The sequence below is a fragment of the Alnus glutinosa genome, chromosome 13 (assembly GCF_958979055.1).
Source record: "Alnus glutinosa chromosome 13, dhAlnGlut1.1, whole genome shotgun sequence".
Lineage (NCBI taxonomy): Eukaryota > Viridiplantae > Streptophyta > Magnoliopsida > Fagales > Betulaceae > Alnus > Alnus glutinosa.
This window is the reverse complement of record NC_084898.1, coordinates 24,061,451-24,078,610: the sequence shown is the minus strand read 5'-3', so window position 1 is coordinate 24,078,610 and position 17,160 is coordinate 24,061,451. Positions and strand designations below refer to the sequence as shown.

The window sequence follows — 17,160 nt, the reverse complement described above, 5'->3', positions numbered from 1 at the left end:
CGTCATCAGCTAGTCAAATGTTGGCTCCGTTGTTCCCTTCGATTACAATTGCTTCAACTTCAACTTCAACTTGAGGACGCTGGGGGATGCAGGTGATCAGGCTCCATTAAAGAAAGAAGTCAAATGTTAGCTTCGTTGTTCCCTTCAATTACAATTGCTTCAACTTCAACTTGAGGTACAATTGCTTCATGTTCAACTTGAGGACGCTGGAGGATGCAGGTAATGATGAGAGCAGGAATGGCTTTGAGGATGTGACAAAACCAATCCAGTATCATTTCATACCAAGGAGATACGATAAGGAGCAGAGGAAACACAAACCAGAAGAGTGACAACGGGAAAAAGAGGGAGGCCACCAATGAAAGAGTGAGGGGACCGGAAAAATCTCCTGGCCCCAACTGAAGTGGCTCCACATTGAGAGTAAGAGGCAGCTTGGCAGAGGTGGTCAAGAAGAAGAGAAGTAGTATGGCATTGACAAGAGACGTCACAAATATTTCAGTATGGAAGTTGGGATCTAGAGCCCAAGGCTTGGCTTGGGGGATGAGGAGCCAAAGGGTGAGATTGATGAGTGGCGGAAAAACATATCGCAAATCTAACAAGAACTCCATTTTTCTCTGCTTTCCAAAAAAAAAAACAATACAGAGAACAGAGAAGTAGGCTAGGGGCGTGAATTTAATCTCTAAGCTTGTTGCTACTTTCTTTATAAAGGGTGACAGGGTGAGCGTGGGACCAATTTAGGTACTTCTCATTTTCGTGACAAAATACATTTTGATATTTTAAATGGGAGTGTTTCACTAAAATTAAGCTTATTTTCTTTAGGTAGGTTTTTAGGAAATCATTGAGAAAATTAAAGGAAACCCAGTAGATGTTATGCGAAGAAGGGATATACGAGAAATGGGAGGGAAAAGGAGGAGGCAAAGAGAGCCATTATTGCCCAAAAGCGAAGCAGGCAAAGAGAAAAAAAACAACGACTTTAAGACCGTAGGAAAACAGAGAGAAATAGAGAGTAGAGTACCAGCACAAGATAACAAAACGAAAATGACCACTTTATCTTAGATTTATGGTGGAGAAAAAGCCAGAAAGCTACTTGCTCGGCCAAAACTTTTATGGGTTCGATGCCATTCAGAGACTATTTTGACATATTTGTGATATATAGTACACGGTTTATGTGGTAACTTGTAAACATTACACAATTAACATAACAACAAACATCATCCTCACATACAACATTGCACAATCACAACATTTTTTTTTTTTTTTTTTTTTTTTTTGGACAATAACGTACAACATTACAAAATCAGAACAAATTCCAAAAGTAAGAACATTACAAATTAAATCAGACTCTCATACTCTCATTTTGTAAATACGTGGTCAAAGCAACGTTATTCTTGAGGCATTGAACTCGATCTCTGTTAGAAGAAAAGTATACCAACAAGAAAAAAACAAGAGCCCATGAACGTGCTAGTGCGAATTGGTGAATGCCGCATGTTTTATGTTTTTCTAGTTTCAACCTCCATTTTGGACTTGTATTTCACAGCTTCATTCTCGATTTCACACCATGCTTGTTCAGCCTTTAGACTTGCATGCCTGTCCCTCAACTTTGTTAACACTATCACCGCCCACACAAATTTCAGGATTGAGCCATTTCAATAAATCACAAGACCGATCATGCTGCATATATTATCTCAAATAAAATAAACCACTTTAATGTTTGAATCCTACTTATTAAAAAAAAAAAAAAAAAAAATGTTTGAATCCTCGTTTTATCTCAAGTGAAATTTTATGTTCCTATTTAATTTTGGCTAAAAGCAAATTTAAGTTGAAGGAAATTTTTATCACTGCACTTACCTTTATATCAGAAAACCAAAACCAACTGATTTAATAATTGCCCGCGGTGTTTATTTGACTTTAAAACTCGAGAAATTATGCGTTAGCAATCACATGTAAGACAACAAATGGTATCCATGGCCTGCCCCCGCCCTCTTCCCCTTACTGAGCAAAATGTTCATTACTTTTTCATATTTCTGAATAAATATATCACCATTACTCAATAAAAAGAATAAAAATCACGTGAATTCTTAATTTTTATTAAGAATTTACTAAAATGATTACAAATTGATCTTTATGTCTTTGTAGATTCTAACCAAAAAAAAAAAAAACTGATCTTTTGATTGGAGATTAATATGTTTTTATTATATTTTAGTTACATCAAGTTTACATTGTCAACTTTATTTGTATTTTATTCTTTTCTTTTTGAGTAATAAAATTTAGGGGTAATTACCTTTTCCCCCCATGAACTACCGGCCAATGTCATTTTGCCCCCACGAACTACCACTTCGACCAAAAGAGAGCATCAAACTTCCATTTTTATACACGTTGCCCTCTTCCGTCAGGAATTCCGTTAATTTTGGATGGAATATGCCATTTTTTACCGTTAATTTTGACTTAAAGACCAAAATACCCTCTACAGTAATTAATAAAAAAATATTAAAATTAATATATTTAAAAAAAAAAAAAAAAACCAAAAATCTGAAGGAACCCGCCACCCCTTTAGGTGGCCGGGTGGCCTGCGAGCCACCCCCAGAGGTGGCTCCGGCCACCTCTGGGTGGCTCGCGGCCCACCCCGGCCTAAGGGGTGGCCGCACGGCCTCCCCAGAACCTGGGGGGGCCGCGCGGCCACCCTAGGTCATTTCTAGGGTGGCCGCGCGGCCACCCAGCTTCCGGGGTGGCCGCAAGCCACCCCAGAGGTGGCCGGAGCCACCTCTGGGGGTGGCTCGCAGGCCACCTGCCGCCACCCCTTTCATTCAGTCTTTCTTTCTTTTTTTTTTTTTTAAATGAGGGTATTTCAGTCATTTTCAAAATTGAGTTAGGGCATTTACGTCTTTGCATGAATTAGACTGACAGAAGGGGGCAAAGTGTGTAAAAATGGTAGTTTGATGCTCTCTTTTGGTCGAAGTGGTAGTTCGTGGGGGCAAAATGACATTGGCTGGTAGTTCATGGGGGAAAAAGGTAATTACCTCTAAAATTTAACATATATTTTGTTTATATATGGAGGCATGAGTCATACTCATGGAATGATATTTTAAGATAAGAAATATTTTCAATATTTAATGTTAAACAAATCTAGTATAAATACAATATCATATTCATTAAACCTAGTGTCACGACCTAAGTGTCTGATTTTCTTCTTCTTCTTGTTGTTTTTTATTTTTTATTTTTATTTTTTAAAATGGTTTTTTGGTTGCTCAGAAACCGTCGGAAAACGTAGAAGAAATGAAATTTTTAAGGCCTTTTAACTTTTTTATAGATTTATTATTATTATTTATTTAGAATATGAAAAGCCCATTTGAATTCTATCATATTGTCGTGTTTGGGCAAGGGAAAATTAATAGATCGATATCTAAAATTTTAATTTCTTGCATGTTTGCTGCCTTTCTGGGCGACACAGAAAAATTTCTGGGAAGTTTGGTTGCTCCAAAAGGAGATGAATTAGAGGAAAACCTAGACATAAGTGATTGGGTTTGTGGTGTTATAGAAACAACCTGGGCGTAAGGGAATTGGCAATTCAGTTTGATAAACTGTATTTGGATTAAGGACTGATTATGGAATGGAAATGCAATGAACAAGTGAGATAAGGTAATTTGAGGAATGAAATCGGATTGGAAATTGTTGGCAAATTCGAGGATGCCTTCCCTCCAAATTTCTCAAACAATACAATTCAAAAGCTGGGTTATTCTAGAGGCTGGGGCCTTATATACTTGCCCAAACACTCCATCAAAACGCATATTACTAAACATAAAATGACACTACTGCCTTTCCACTTAAAACGAAACATACTACTAAACAAAACGCAGACTTCCTTCAACGCCCCATTTGATCAATTGCCCCCAGTTGTACGCTTGATCACTCAAGATGCCTCCAGCTGTTTCGCAACACCTTATAAACTTCATTCTCCTAATGCCACGTAGCCTTATCCTCACGCAGCTTCTTCACTTCAACTTCCATCTTCACTTCCACTCAAAGTTCGTTCCTTCATTTTCCTTATTTAGAACTGCTCGTGAGTCGGCTGGCAAAACGGGTCACCCGACACGACCCGTTTACGACCCGCTAAGACCCGCGACCCGTTTAGCATAGACCCAGACACGACCCGTTTATGTTAACGTGTCGGGGCTCCAGACACGACACGAACACGATAATTTCACGGGTCACCCGACACGACCTGTGAATCCGTTTATCATAATGGGTCGAATCGGGTCGACACCACCCGACACGACCCGTTTAGCTTAAAAGTTTTTTTTTTTTTAATAAATAAAATAAAAATTATTATTATTATTATTATTATTATTTTGGGAGGGGGGTTTTTTTGTTGGTATTTAAATTAAATAATAAACATTTATAACATGTGAAATTTGAAGTGAACTTCTCTCTAGGTTCTCAACTTTGGCGCTTAGCTCAAAAATCAGATAGGTGAGACCCAGCCCACCAGGGTATTAATGGAATCAAGGTGGTTTACATTAATTAGGCATATAAATTTTTATTGCGAGATTCAAATCTATACCCTAATGTGTGAATTTCGACCTTTTCAATTCAAATGAATTGAAGAGTATCTAGCTAGTATAATGTGAACGGCAAAATTGTTAACAAAAATGTGTAAAGACAATTTTTGCCCTTCACATTACACTAACCGGATACTCTTCAATTTATTTGAACCAGAGAAGATCATTGTCCCTAATGTGTACATTGTACCTAATCACTTTAAAAATTTCCTTAGGCCATTAAACCACCACCTTATATAATTTAGATAATTTAAAAACAAATAGTCCAGCACCCAGACACAGATTTAGTGCATAAATATATACATATAGAATGAGCCAAATAGAATTTTTAGAGCAAAGGACAATGTAATTTGCTTTGTGTAGGCCTTTTATTTCGTTTTACATCCATTTTTTTTTTAATAAAAAAATTACAATAAATAATGAAAAAGTACACATATCTCCCTCAAACTACTATTTAATTGTCAATGTATCCCCTAAGACCAACAAAAAGACAAAAAAGTCCCTAATTTTTTTATAAGACAAAAATATCCTTATAAATTTTTTTAAAAAAAAATACTAAAACTAAAATTTTTTTTAAAAAAATTAACTAAATTAATTAAAAAACAAAAAAAGGACAATAATTTTTTTTTAAAAAAAATCAAATGAAAAAATAACTGAAAATTATAAAAACAATTTTTTTTTTTTTTTTTTTTTTTTTTTTTTTTTAAAAAAAAACGAAAAAATAGAAACCAGTTTTTTTATTAAATTAAAAAAAATAACGTTTTTTTTTTAAAAAAATAAAGAACAATTTTTTTTTTTAAAAAAAATCAAACAAAAAAATAACTGGAAATTATTTTTTAAAAAATAAAATAAACAAACGAAAAAAAAAAGAAGCATATTTTTTAATATTTTTTTGGAATAAATTTTTGTTATTTTATATTTTTTTTAATAATTTTTTAAGTTTTATTTTATTTTATTTTAATAATTTGATTAAGGGTATTTTGTCATTAGGGGGACATTAACATTTTTTGGTAGTTTAGGGAAGGACATTGACACAATTGGTAGTTTAAGGAGTACATTGACAATGAGGTGGTAGTCTGAGGGGATTATGTGTACTTTTTAAAAATAAAAAAATAAAAAAAAATTCCTGTAATTCTTTCTATTCCGTTTAATTCAACAAATCTTGCCTTCTTGCAACTGGCAATATCTTTGCTGTCATGACATGGTGCTAGCAGAAGTATATGTAGCAATTTGCTTGTTATTGTTAATTTTGTCTTAAAATACCTCTATACTGCCATTAAGAGGGATTTGTTTTGACTACTTTGAATGCGTTGTTAAGTTTGTTTTAGGATACCCTCCGGATGAGGTGTTAATTTTTTCAGAGAAAAAATAATGGGCATCAGCAAGTTCCAAGGCCTTTTGGTGTGTTTTTCTACAACCGCTATTGTTTTTATTTTCCATTCTTAGTGATATGTATTGCTAGACTAAAACAAAAACTAATGCTAAATATCACATTTTATTTCATAATTATCTTAAAATGTTGGTGTAACAATTCTAACCAAGTAATGTTAGAAGGAGGACTAGAGAGCCATTGTGTCCTCCCATATGTCATGTAGCTTTTAAAATCACCATTAAATATTAGATGATCATTATTAGATTTTGATTCAATAGTGATTTTAAAAGTCACATTACATTTAATTCATTTGAAATGAGTCGGATAACGAGTAATTCTACATGTATATTAAGTGTCCATCAAATGTCTATTAAAAAATGAGGTGGTTTATAAAATCATCATTGATCATGTGATTGATCAAATGATGATTTTGATTAAATGGTGATTTTAAAAGTCATTTTATTTTTTAATGGACACTTGATGAACAATTAATGTACTATTAGAATTACTCTCGGATGACATAATGAGGACTCTCCTGCTAGCATTACTCATTCCAACCAACTGTTGGATTAGTCTTTGTTATATATATATATATATATATATATATATATATTCTGAGTTAGTTGGGACTTTTACATCAACATTATAAGATAAAAATACAATTTTTAACGTTACTCAAACAAATGAAATTTTAGCCTAATGGTGGATTCATATGGGATATAAATTTATGCAAATCCCTCCAACTATCTCTAAAAAGTGTCACAACTGTCATGTGTTGCTCATTCAGCGTTTGAGACGAACGTTGCCTCCGCCCTAGACGAACGCTGCCGCCACCCACACCGGGACTTCTGAGAAAATTCCACACCGGTAACTCTCCGTCTATTTCTTTGTCTGTGTTCTCTCTCTCTCTGATTTTTTCTGTCTGTCTTTCTCCGTCTCTTTCTCTGTCGGGGTCCTCTCTCTCTGTCTGTCTTGTTCAACCACAAAGTAGTGATGGTCGTGAATACGGTGAAAATGGGTTCCATTGATGTCCAACTAGATTATTATTTGGGTTTGATTGGTGATAGTTGGATTTTTTTGTTTCTTGTATTTTCTATTAATTCATTCTTTAGTCCTGATTCAAGTGTAAAGCAATTATTTCATAAGTTTTTGTATGTTCTAAAGGAAACAAAGTTGCATTAACGCACACAAGGTGTATGATAAAATGTCTCAACCAATTTTCCGAATTACTGATTGCAGGGAAATCAAGACCAATGAAGAATCACCGAGTTGATACTGGATCACTCTCTCCGGATTTGCTTTGAAAAGAATGTGAAAGTCGAAACCAAAGTAATTCTTGGTGATCCAAAAGAGAAGATTTGTGAATTTGTTGAGAATTTGCAGGCCAATTTGCTTGTGATGGGTTCCCTGTGCTTTTGGTCCTATTAAAAGGATGTTTTTGGGAAGTGTAAGTAACCATTGCACCAACCATGTGCAATGCCCAGTGATCATAGTCAAGGGCAAGGGGATTGCCTGATTAGCTAATAGGGGCTGTTTGTCTACTACAATTTGTGCTGATGCTAATGGGGCTCCAAGATCATGTTGTAATTTGGGAGTGCATTTGAGATTTGTGACCAAGTTTTAAGTGCCAAGTTGTTGTATTCAGGGCTGCTACTTGACCAGCTATGCTGTATTATCACTCTCCTGCATCCTTTTCAAGCTGTTTTGAAGTAGAAATTTGAGTATGGTGCATTATCTTATGTTTTCTGTTGTTGTAAATCGACGTTGTACTTGTGTGCTTATTTTTGTTGTAAATCAATGTTGTATCAAACATAGCTTAATGCTATTTAGAGGTCTAACGGATTTCTCCTGACAAATCATTATTTGCAAGGTCTAAGACTTGAATGCGTGAGAGAAGACATAATTGATTTTGGCTCAATAACAACATCGTTTTCTTAATTAAAATATTTCAATGCTTTTAATTCAATATCGAAGTTCATTTTGATTTTTCTTGTACGGTTTGTAACTAATCTTTAAGCATTTTGAGTTATATACGTTTGACACCAAACAACAATTTGTAAATCTATATATTTATTCAATGAACACTCTGCTTTGGTTAAGTTAGCCAAAACAGTTCCTCAATTTCTTTCACCATAAATATGTAGCTTAGCAAACCTCTCCCAAAAGAAAATATGAACTTTCAAAAACCAGGGATGTATTGAATTTCTAAAATTCATGCAGAATCATGCATGTCTTGTTCACTCACGAAAACATGCAAGAAACAGAACTTTCTCAAGAAAGCTGGTACCTTATATGCATGCATAAACCAAAACCTGAGAACTCGTGTACTCATGCATTTATATTGCCTAAATAGAATTTGGACATGGCACCTTAGCCTGGTATGCTGAGCATAGTTTCTATTAATGATCAATGATGTACAATTGAAATGTATCTACTAAGCTAAAAGATTACAACTGAACAGAGCATAATTCAAATTACAAAAAATATAAGCTATATCCTATTCTTTGGCTGTATAAGAAGCGGTGTAATCATCTTGAGCAACTGCAGGCTTTTCCTCTGTTATTGGAATTGTATAGCAAACTAGAATTTGAGTCTCTATGTGGATACAATGGCTGATGTAGATTCTGAGTTGGAACACTTTGCGGCAGGAAGAGACGAGCTGGAATTTATGGGATTGGTCATCTTACCATAAAACTGCCTAAGGAGTTGGAGATTGGACACCTACAACATTTCATATACGTGCAGTCATATACTAGCGAGTTTTAACTGTACACAAGACAAAAATCAAACAAACCAACAGAAATTCAACTATACCCACTAAATAGATAAATAAACACGCAGGGAACAGAGCAGCTTGTTTCAATCCTCTGCGACTTACCAGTTCGTCATTGGAATCCTTCAAATAAAGAGAAAATCACAGTTAATGAAGCACCCAATGGCTCCAACATGCAGTTAGGGAAATGAATGCCCGTCATTGGTCCTTAATTATCATTCTTATTCTTACAATCAATAAGAATTCTCAAGCTGTTCCACCAAAATCAACAACAAAAAACCAGTTATCATAGACACAAATTAGTTGAAAATCACAACTTCAGTGCATTAATAACTTCCCAAATACTTAGTTGTAGACATATACAAAAGCACATGTAGTACTCATTTACCATAGATGTTCATAACTGAAAAACCAATCACATATAGCCACATACAACCAAATCTTGTGCATTACAACCTCACAAAAAAGACCAATCAATGACAATGTAAAGCAATGAGCCTCTTCTATTACAATGTAAAGCGCCAATCAATCCCATCTATTTCTTTGTTGGCTCATCCAAACTTTATTTTCAGATTAGAGGATATGTTTTTACCCAATAAATGCCATAGTTTTAGAGTATTTAAGAAAAGAAAGACATTGGTGTACTGAATAACTAGACATTGAAACACAACCTTATACCTCTTTTTCAAATATTCAAGAAGCTAAATAACTAACATCACATCCAGCATTTTATTTTCCAAAAAATCAGAAGTGAAGTAGAAGTGGTTTTCAACAGAATGTTTCCTTCGTATTAGAGGGCACTGTGACCCTAATTTTTTTTTTTTTTTTTTTCTCTTAATTCGTGGCCTTTTCTTTTGTAATTAATCCACTTATCCATGGCTTCATGGGTCGAGCTTCTGCTACAATGTGAGTTATGCTTTTCCCAACTAATCTTTAACTTCATGTATTCAGTTTATGGTTTATTTGGCTTAAAAATAGGTGCTGATGTTCATAAATTACTGTTAGAATCTATCAGAAGTGAAGTAAAACTGGGTTTTTGCAGATAACTTATCTGGGTTATTCAAGCAACCCATTTTTTGATTCTTGAAGCTACATAGAATCAGATGTGAGGAGAGAAAGACAGAGACTAAGACTGAGAGACTTACCTGTGGAGGAGCAGCGCTTGAACCGTCAGAGTAGCAACGTTGGTGGAAAGCCCAAATAGTTATGCTTCTACGAGACCTACAGAAGCATTGCCAAATTATTGCCAAATTTACACCAATTACCAATAAATCCGACAACTAATTTTGTCTTATGCATCCCAACTTTCAAATTTTTTATACCCATCTACTTATTCAAAACCAACAAATCAAAGATAAAAATTTAACACCCACATGAAAGGGGCCCTCCATAATCTATGGGAATAAGAAACACCCCAAAGAGCTAGTCCCAAAATTCAAAACCAGCACCATCATTCCCACACCCCAATACACCAATATATCAATCTGAATCATTCATCCGCAAGATAAGTTCATACAAAGGAGGGTGCTATGGACTTAGTCTTCTCCTTGAGCAACCTGCAGATACTAATAGAGATTACGTTGTTATAGCTGTGGTGTAGAGCTTCACATATAAGTCTAAAGAGTCGTTTACACCCACCCAATGGTGGCGCGTGAAGGCGCGTCACGCTAGGGCTTTGAGGGATGGATAGACGATTTCTGGTGGAGGCAAAAGCGTTTGTATTCTCGGTGATTGAAGGGGCGTCAGTGCTAAGGGCGGAAGAAAAGCGGAAATTTTATTCCAGTGCGGTACTTCTTAGTAACCAGTGCATCGAATGGCTGGTTTCGACTATGGAGGTGCTGAGGGGTGGTCATGGTCTGTCCGATTTTGACAAATCTTTCAGGGAGGAGGCGAAGGTGACGATAGTTCGTATTGGAGGTAACATTAATGGCCGGTTTGTGGAGGCAGCGGTCTATGGGGTGGGCGTTCAGAGAGGGTTTCTTCGTATTCCTGAGGGGCGGGGTGGATGGGGTTGGCTCAAGTTTATTAGTGAGTTGCATAAGGCTTTAGAATTTTTTGGTTCTTCGGTAGGGTGCGGGTTCGGTGTTTCCTCGCCGGAGGAGAAGTTAAGGGGGAAGAAGGTGGGGGTTTGTTTGGGAAAGGCAGCGGGACCACTGTCTTTCGCAGAGGCGGTTCGCTCGACGCCAACCATCAATGCTTTTGGTAGTCGGAATCTGGTCTTACAGGAGGAGGTGGCCTGGTGCGAGGAGGAGCAGTTCCCGATAAAGGAGCGGTCTTGCGCGATTGTCCGGCAGGCGGTGGACTGTTCCGCCTAGGAGAGAAGCCTTTTGGATCCGGTGGGTAAAGACTTCTGTGGCGTTGGTTCCAAGGTTCGAAAAGTCAGAGATTACAGTATAAGGGACAGCGACGTCTCAGTCTGCAGAAAGATTCTAGAACAGGTTGGAGTTTGGCTGGATTGGGTGAGTGGGTCTAACGTGGGCTGGAGCAGGATTTCTTCTGTTGGGCTGAAACTAGGCCGGTGCAGGATCTCTTCAGCAGTGCTTAGAAGGCCACGCTGTAGGGATGGTTTTAGGAAGTTGGGCTTTAAGCCCAACTCTAAGAAGGCTAAGAGGTTATTCCCGGATCAGGTTTGTGGTCTCGACGAAGCGAGGTTGGACGCTGGAATGTCAGGTTTGGGCTCTTCGGCGCCGGAAGCCATGGACGGGTCGATTTCTACCCTTCCGCTGGATTCGGGTTCTAAAGGATTTGAGTTTCCCTCTTTGGGGACGAATGCGTTGGGAGAGAGGATTCGTCTGTCTCTTCCAGTGATGGCGGACAGTGGGGCTCCCATTTACCCGTCAGAAACAAAATCGGTCATGAGGTATCAACGGAAATCGAAGGCCAAAGCGAGTAAGTTGGATATTTCCCTGATTGATGAGGCAGTGACAGCTTTGAGTTCGCCGATGACGCAGTATTTGGGTACTTCCCAGGCTTTGGACGGGTCTGTGGTTCAGAAATTGCCGATGCCAAGTGGGGGAGTGGGTCTACGGCGTGGGTTCCTTCTCCCGAGAGTTCCCTCCCCCTTGAGCGATTGCAAAGCGATGACTATTGATAAGGGTGAGACTCCCAACTCGAATGGCTTGATCCAATCTCAGGAGTGGCCGGTAGGGTTCAGCCCATCTGGGGAGATTGTTTTGTGGGACCAGGGAGAGAAAGGTGACTCTCCTCACCCCTTGGGCGTTATTCCTCCCGACTTACTTTTGGAGTGGGAGTCGGATGGTGCTGAGGATGAAGATTTGGCCCTAGCTTTATTGGATGCCATTGAGGAAGATTTTCATCGGGGGAGTATGGGGAAGTGGTATAAGATCAAAGGAAGGAGAGAACTGCAGAATCTGAAGAGCTCCATAAACTACGACGGTGCGAGTGTGCGTTCTAGGAGTAGAAGAGGAAAGGCTCAGGTTCTGTAGTTTGTGGGTTGTGTGTGGGTTACGGGTGTTGTGTTTTAGGGTGTTGGTTCCTGTGGGTTCTTGGGTGGGTTTATTGTGTGTTCATTGAGGGTTTGGGTTGGGGTTTTTTGTTCTTGTAGGTTTTGGCTCTCGTGGGTTGGTTTTGGTGGGCTTCTTTCTTTCTTTTTTTGGTCTGTTTTTTTTATTTCCAGCTTTGCGTGTTCTCTTGTATACTGCCGGTGTATTAAGGGGCGCCTGACGCTTTTAATAAAGTCAGATTATTACGTATCAAAAAAAAGTTATGCTTCAAAACCCCATCCATTCAAACAACCGAACAGGAAACCAAAGCCCCAAAGTAGAACAAACCCATCAAAGAAAAACGATGAAAAAGGTTCACAACAGCTTCACTTGTGGAGGAGCAGGCCCCACCTCGTCAATCGTTGTCTTCGTGGTCTTCTCCGAAGGCATCTACATCTTAAATAAAATAAAATAAAACCCCTTTGGTGGCTGTTTTTTTTCTCTTTCTTTTTAATGTTTAGATGGCATTATTTGGACCGCTGATTATAAACCAATGCCCTGGATTGAAAATCCTCTTTCACGTCGGTGAGATTTAAGGGGGGCCATATTTGCCAGCTGCCGGGGTTCGAGTATGAGAAATACAAACCAAAAAAGTGGTAATGGGAAAATGAGGGAGGCCATGAATGAAGGAGGGAGGGGAGCGGAAAAATCTCCAACAATCAAGTGAAGTGACTCCACCATAAGAGTAAAGCGAGCAGCTGCACTCACTTGAAGTGGCTCCACAATAAGAATAAGAGGGAACGTTTGGTACGCAAAAAAAAAAAAAACTCCAGGAATGAAATGATTATTTTTATAGAATAACTATTCTTTTGTTTGATTGCACATCATTATTTGTTTCTAAGTATGAAGTAATTAGCCACATTTGTATTGATCAATATCACAATATCAAAATCAAACTGGTCCAATGATGACCCTTTCTATGTCGCATACCTGTCAACTTAGTTGCAGGACAAAAGATAGAGGTTGCTTTTAAGGACTGCCCAAACCTAAGAACTCGTCCACAAGTTCTGAAGCATTTATGCCCTTATTTCTAGCACGCACCATCCAATGCACTTGTGGGGTTGTCACAATTCCCATATGAATGGCAAACACTCCAAGAATTGAACTGATTCCCTTCAACCAAACTTAAAACATAAGCAAAACATACTTAATGCAAGTGAAACAATGCCAAATCCATTTGTACGAAGTTCATAATTATTAAGGGGAAAGAGGCTATGCATTACTTGTTTAGCAGGTTCAAGTAGAGACTCCCCACTAGGTCTCGTATCTCTCCCCGACAATATCGCGACCTGCCTCACTTCCTCCAACGGGATGTTTTCCTTCTCAACAAATTCAGTTATCAACTGTCCCCACAAAAGAAAATAAAACAACATAATCATAATCCACTTGTTGATACAGGCATTCCAAGTAAAATCCAATAAGACATACACCCCTATACCAACTTTTAGTAGCTAATCCTCAAAACCCCCTCACAAAAAAAAAAAAAAAAAAAAAAAAAAAAAAAAAAAAAAACCCAATTGAACTTTAATTAACAAAAATTCTTCAAATTAGAATCTTTGAGTCTCTAACCTTCCGTTTGTTTAATACCCAAATTAGAAGCCCACTAAAAGTAGTAATTTTGAATTGTATTTTATATCCTCAAATATTTCTAGAAAATGTTACTTCCATTCAACCAAAAATATTTATAAGAAAACAGTAGCATGTCACCATTTCCAGCTAAAATTAACATTCTCTTTGTCCATGTTAGATTATATATTATTATATTATTATATATTGTGTATTGTTGTCCCACATGGGCTATGTTGTGTATATACCTTTCATGTACTAGCCTATATATATAGGCCTCTCATGTACAGTATTTGTGTAATTCAATATATATCCTTCTCTCAACATGGTATCAGAGCATAGGTTCTCAATCACCAATTTATTTATTCTTTTATCTTCCGGCCTCTTCCCAGCAATTTTCCGGCCCCGCCGTTGCTTCCGCCGTATCTCATCGCTCTGTCTTCCTCGGTTCCCCGTCTTCCAGTCCTTGTTTCAACCTGGTTTATATACCATTCGAAACCTTGGGAGACCACCGTGATAGAGCCGCAAAGAACAGCCCGATCGGAGCCTCCACGCGCCTCCACGCCCCGCTTGAAGATTCTGCCGCCGCCACACTCTGCTGCCGCTCCACCGCCAGACGATCCAGCCGTTCGATCGCTCCAATTTCAGCACAGATCCATAGATCCGCCGCCTAGCTGCTCAGGGACACCAATTTTGTCCAAATCCGACGGTGGACGCGCCTCCACGCGCCGCTAGAAGGTTGCAGTCTGCTGATTCACGCGCCCACGCGCCGCCACACCTCGCGCGTGTCCTCCACGCGCCAGCCTTTTGTAGCGCCACGTTAGCCCTAGTGCCACGTCAGCTGCTGCCACGTCAGCCCTAGTGCCACATCAACTGCTGCCACGTCAGCCCTAGTGCCACGTCAGCTGCTGTCACATCAGCACTAGTGCAACGTCAGCGTTGACTTTGACCGTTGACTTTGACCTTTGTCCGTTGACCGTTGACCTCTGCTGACCAGGTATTTTCTACTTATTTTCTCGTTCTGATTTCATTTTTCTGGTCTATTTCTGCATTTGGCATCTCCAGATGGCACAAAACGAGATTCTTCCTCATATTCATGCTACATTGGATGGCACCAACTACGTTGTTTGGTTCCAATCTATGAGGAGCTTTCTTAAAGGCCGCAAGCTCTGGCTTTATGTGACTGGGGATATCCCCAAGCCTACTAAAGTCGATGCCGAAACTGATGATGCTTTCCACACTCGTCTTATTGATTGGGACAGCAAACATCATCAGATTCTTACGTGGTTTCGTACCACCACCATTCCCTCTATTGCGGCTTTATTTGGCAGTTTTGATGATGCTCAGGGTGCTTCGAATATGCTTGCTTCTCGCTACTCATCGATTGATGGTTCTCGCGAGTACCAGATTATTTTTGATCTCTATCGTCTGAAGCAAGAATCAGATCAGACTATTACGGATTTTTTTGCTCACATGCAGTTCTTATGGGATCAGTTGGCTCTTTCTGATCCTGCTTGGAGGCACCCTATTGATGCTCAGATGTATGCTGCCCGCAGGGATCAGAATCGTCTCTATCAGTTTCTGATGGCTCTGCGGGATGATTTTGAGCCCGTTCGTGGGCAACTTTTGCATCGCTCTCCTCTTCCCACTTTGGACCAGGCTATCTGTGAGCTTGTTCGAGAGGAGACCAGATTGTCTACTTTGCGCTCTCAGCACACTCCGCATACTCATCCAGTATTAGCTGCTCCATCTCCTCAGACCGAGCACTCTGACAGGTCTGTTCGTGGACCCTCCAAGAATCGTGACAATCCTTTTTGTCGCTATTGTCGCCGTCGTGGGCATACCATTGACAAATGTTGGCGCAAGGCCAAATCTTCTACACCTGCTGCAGCTGTTACCACTACTGAGAGTGCTTCTTCTTCGGCTGCCCCAGCTACTCCCTCTGGCAACTCTACCGGATCTACTCTCACCTTATCTCCAGCTGACTTTGAGGCAATTATCAACCAGGTCCTCGCTCGTTCTGGTAATGCATCTTCCTCTGTCCTCTCCGTTTTGCCAGGTAAATCTTCCTCTTGGCTTTTTGACTCCGCCTGCTGCAACCATATGACGCCATATGCCTCTTCATTTACCACTTCTGTCCCTCCACCACATACATCTTTAATTCACACAGCTGATGGCTCTTCTATGACGGTTCAATCCTTAGGCACTGTTCATACACCTTTCCTTTCTGTTCCTGATGTCTTTCATGTGCCTAAATTATCCTTTAATCTCTTATCAGTTGGGCAACTGTGTGAATTGGGTTATAGACTTGTTTTTGACTACTCTGGTGTGTATGTGCAGGATCCTCGGACGGGCCAGACACTTGGGACCGAGTGTAGAATTGGGCGACTGTTTGAGCTTTCCTCCTTACTCATTTCCATCCCTGGTGTCTCTGCTGCTGCCGCTTCATCGCTGCCATCTCTTGCTCTTTGGCATTCGCGTCTTGGTCATGCATCTGTGTCTCGGGTACAGGTTTTGGCTTCTAAGGGTTTATTAGGTTCAGTGTCCAATAAGTCTTTTGATTGTATTTCTTGTCAACTTGGGAAACAACCAGCTTTGCCTTTTAATAATAGTGAGTCTTTTGCATCTGCTTCTTTTGATTTAATTCATTCTGATGTTTGGGGGCCTTCCCCTGTTCCTAGTATGAGTGGCTCACGCTATTTTGTGATTTTTGTTGATGATTTTTCTCGTTACACCTGGGTGTTTTTAATGAAATCACGTTCTGAATTATTGGATATCTATCGCAATTTTGCAAAAATGGTTGAGACTCAGTTTTCTAAACACATTAAAGCTTTTCGTTCTGATAATGCCTTAGAATATACTCAACAGGCTTTTCAAAATATTTTAAAACACTATGGCACTGTTCCTCACTTGTCTTGTCCAGGCACCTCACAGCAAAATGGAATAGCTGAACGTAAACTTCGGCACATTCTAGACACTATTCGTGCTCTTCTTCTTTCCTCTTTGGTTCCTACTCCTTTTTGGGGTGAAGCCACTCTCACAGCTGTCTACACTATCAACAGGTTGCCTACACCTCTTCTTGCACATTGTACCCCTCACGAGCGGTTGTTTGGCTCTTCTCCCATTTACCATCAACTTCGTGTTTTTGGTTCTGCTTGTTTTGTTTTGCTCCAATCTCATGAACGTACCAAACTCGAGCCTCGTTCTCGATTATGTTGCTTTCTTGGGTATGGGGTAGAACAAAAGGGTTATCGGTGTTATGATCCCTTGTCACACCGCCTTCGCATCTCTAGAAATGTGGTCTTCTGGGAGCATAAGTTATTTCATGAAGTAGGGAAATTTTGCATGCCCTCTTTCCCTCCCTTTACCACACTTCTAGAGACACCTCTCTCT

The 17,160-nt window shown here is 39.2% G+C and overlaps 1 protein-coding gene and 1 long non-coding RNA gene across 2 annotated transcripts in view; both read right to left on the bottom strand.

The window, feature by feature from the left end:
- Positions 1 to 8,301: 8,301 nt before the first annotated feature.
- On the bottom strand, positions 8,302 to 9,919 carry LOC133853793 (uncharacterized). Its single transcript, XR_009896741.1, has 3 exons — positions 9,844 to 9,919; positions 8,804 to 8,949; positions 8,302 to 8,646 (listed from the first exon to the last, which is right to left on the bottom strand). It is a non-coding gene; the product is annotated as an uncharacterized LOC133853793 (long non-coding RNA).
- Positions 9,920 to 13,170: 3,251 nt separating this feature from the next.
- LOC133854001 (phosphoacetylglucosamine mutase-like) overlaps positions 13,171 to 17,160 on the bottom strand; it is a 36,898-nt gene continuing 32,908 nt past the window's right edge. The window contains exon 9 of the mRNA XM_062290025.1: positions 13,171 to 13,314. Within this exon, the coding sequence (XP_062146009.1) occupies positions 13,171 to 13,314 (144 nt within the window). The remainder of the gene's footprint in view (positions 13,315 to 17,160) is intronic.